The sequence below is a fragment of the Petaurus breviceps genome, unplaced genomic scaffold (genome assembly GCF_028583685.1).
Source record: "Petaurus breviceps papuanus isolate PSGF00001 unplaced genomic scaffold, PetGlider_PUasm1.0 156, whole genome shotgun sequence".
NCBI classification, from domain to species: domain Eukaryota; kingdom Metazoa; phylum Chordata; class Mammalia; order Diprotodontia; family Petauridae; genus Petaurus; species Petaurus breviceps.
Window position 1 is genome coordinate 10,972,720 of NW_027185720.1, and position 3,098 is coordinate 10,975,817.

At 45.6% G+C, this 3,098-nt stretch overlaps 1 protein-coding gene across 1 annotated transcript in view; it reads left to right on the forward strand.

Annotated features, from left to right (window-relative positions):
- The first annotated feature begins 581 nt into the window (after positions 1–581).
- ISX (intestine specific homeobox) overlaps positions 582–3,098 on the forward strand; it is a 24,133-nt gene continuing 21,616 nt past the window's right edge. The window contains exon 1 of the mRNA XM_069082164.1: positions 582–765. Within this exon, the coding sequence (XP_068938265.1) occupies positions 582–765 (184 nt within the window). The remainder of the gene's footprint in view (positions 766–3,098) is intronic.

Consider the following 3,098-nt stretch of genomic DNA (forward strand, 5'->3'; position numbering starts at 1 on the left):
CATACCTCAGGAGTTTGGACCACAAACCCTGTTAGACCCAAGAATTGGTCTCTTCCCTTCAATTCTCATTCTTTCTTGGCCCTGCTCCATGGGATCTTATCCCTAGTGACCAATTTGTGAAGAGTGGAGTTGGAGAGGATTGTGAACCCAGCACCGGATGGCCACGGCCTGAGCCTGGGCCATACCTAGGTTACTCCTTCTCTAAATCTGCAGCCTCCAGGGCCACAGGATGACAAGTAGCCCACCTTCCAGCTTGCCCAGTAGTACTGGGATGGCCCATTCTGATGTGATGTGATATGTGGTTCTACTTCAAAGGCCACTGGGCCCCAAGAGACAGAGCTCCTGGAAGTGAGAGAGAATGGACTGGGGATGGCAGGAGCCTTTGGCTTGAGGCTCCAGTGTCTCTTTCCCCATTTCTTAGGTCTTTAGTTTTGGTCCCAAGGACTTCCAGGGAGGAAACAATTATTCCTCCTACCTCTCACTTCGTTTTCAACTGCTAACCCCAAATCCTCACTCCCTTCCTCCCCCACCCTTAGCTCTCAAAGAGCTGAAGCTGCCTGACTTTTGTTTGGGGTAGAGGGATGGAGGGGGAAAATCTGGACAAATGTGATTCCCCAAAGCAACTGGGTCTGCCCTTCTCCATTGAGGAGATCCTGAAGAAACCTACAAAAAGAGACATTCCCAGAAAAGGTAGAGGGGATAGCCAACAGGGTGCTGCTGCTGAGGCCCTAAAAACGGAGAATTATCCACTGGAGCTTCCCCAAGGTAAGTATCTTGTGAGCCTTTGGTTTCATACCCTAGAAAATATAAGGAAGGTTGATGAAGTCCATGCTTGGCTCCTACAGCAGCTGAACTGAGTCTAGATTTCCAGTATCGGTGGAAAGATCTTGGTCCTAGAATGATTCCTTCAAGAACATTCAACCTGCACACATACCTGCCCATTTAACAGGTGGGGAAACTGAGAGGTGTTGTGGTTTGCCTAAGCCTACGAAGCATAATGAGGTAATTGGTGGGGAAGTAAGCATTAGAATCTAGAGCTCTTGGCTCTTAGTATTTAAAATTGGGAATGTTAACAATTTTAAAGGCCCAGAGAGATCATAAGCCACTTGAGGAAAGCTCTGGGTGACCACAAAATCACAGATTTCTAGAGCTGTAAGAGACCTTAGCCATTGACTCTAAACAGCCCCTGCATTTTTCAAATGAAAAAATTGAATCACGGAGAGACTAAGTGAGTGCTCAAGGTCACAATATAATATTTAAGGCAGAACTGGAACCCTTGGTGCTCTGACTCTAATTTCTGTGCCCTATGTTGTTGGTGGTGGTGGTGTTCAGTCATTTTTCAGTCTTGTCTGTGACCCCTTTGGGGTTTTCTTGACAAAGATACTGGGGTGTTTTCCCATCTCCTTCTCCAGCTCATTTTACACATGAGGAAACTGAGGTAAACAGGGTTAAGTGACTTGTCCAAGGTCACACAGATAATAAGTATCTGAAGCCGGATTTGAACTCAGGAAGGCGAGTCTTCATGACTCCAAGACCAGTGCTCCACTCCCCTGTGCCCTCTCTACTATGCTACATAGTCTTCTATTTGTCTGAAAGAGAGGGAGAGACAGAAGGAGAGAGACAGAGACAGAGAGAGAAACAGAGGCACAGAAAGAAAGACACAGACACAGAAAGAAAGAGAGAGACAGAGAGAAGCTGTGTGCCAAGCGAGAGACACAGTCTAAACAGAAGGTAGCGTCCTGTACGGAAAGGAGTAAGAAAACTGAATTCCTGTCAGAATACCTGAGTTCAAATCCTAGCACCAAGAGGGTCTGCCAATATGACCTTGTACAAGTTAATTCGCTTCTCTGGCCAGCTGTTTCCTCATCAGAAAATAAAATGGGAATAATAATGTTCTACTAGCTTCTCCCTGGGGTTGTCTTGGGAAAGGTAAACTTTAAAAAGTTCTATATAAAGGAACTAAGCCTTGGAGGCCTGAAGGTCACCGTGACTGACTTAAATGTTAACAGCTACTGACTCACTAATATAATCATGAGAAGCGTCATGGAGCAGTGACTAGAAGGGAGTTAGGAAGATGAGTTTAAATCCCACTTCTGTAACTTGTTGCCTGAGTGACCTTGGGCAAGTCACTAGGGTTCCCTAAGGCCATTTTCTCATCTGTGTAAAATGGGGTCAATAATGCCTGTAGGACTTATCTCTAGAGAATGGGGTTATTATAAGGTTCAAATAAAATCATTCATGTAAAGCACTTTGAAAACCTTTCAAAGCCATATAAATGCCTTCTGTGATTATAATAATGACCACTGTCTTTACCAAGGAAATTTACATTTTCCCAGAGGATTCTGGGAGATTGTAATCCAAAGCAGTAAGTGCGGAAGGAGACCTCTTGGTGGGGTGGGGATGAGGGGACTGGAAAGCCTTCCCAGTGCCCTAGAGGCAAACCTACTTCATTTGTGCATAAGGCCTTCACTGTCCCCACTCATCCATCAGGAGGCTGGGAGTCTGGGCCCATCTACTCTTTTCAGGCCTGACCCCGCATCTACCAAAGTAGAAGGGAAACTGAAAGTCCTTAGAGAAACGGACCCTGCCCCACGAGTCTGGGGGATGGGGAGGAAGAAGGGCTTCTCCCATAAAGTCATGGGGAAACCCTTGAAGGCCAAGCCGGGAAATGGGCTGCCTACTCTACTTCCACCCCAACCCTTTGTCAAAATTGAAAGGGAAAAAAGTCAGATCACCACTTAAGTGAACTACCGCAAAAATTGGGAATTAGAGAGCGTTGGAGGTAAAAGAACAGAAACTGTCAGAACAAAGCTGGGAGAGGTGTCAGAGATGGAAGGGACTTTTTACAAGGGTAGGTCAGAGCCTCCAAGTATATCAAAAATTACCTAGTCCAGCCCTTTCACTGTACAAAAGACTCAGAAAGGGAAAATGATTTGCAAAAAAACTTTTGCCACTTCAGGGCAAATGTAGAATTACTTGTGGGGTTGTCCAAAGCTGGTCTGGGCCCACTATTCCCTTTGCCTTGAGGTACCAGCTCTTGGAATCTTCTCTTTCTTCTTCTTCTTCTTCTTCTTCTTCTTCTTCTTCTTCTTCTTCTT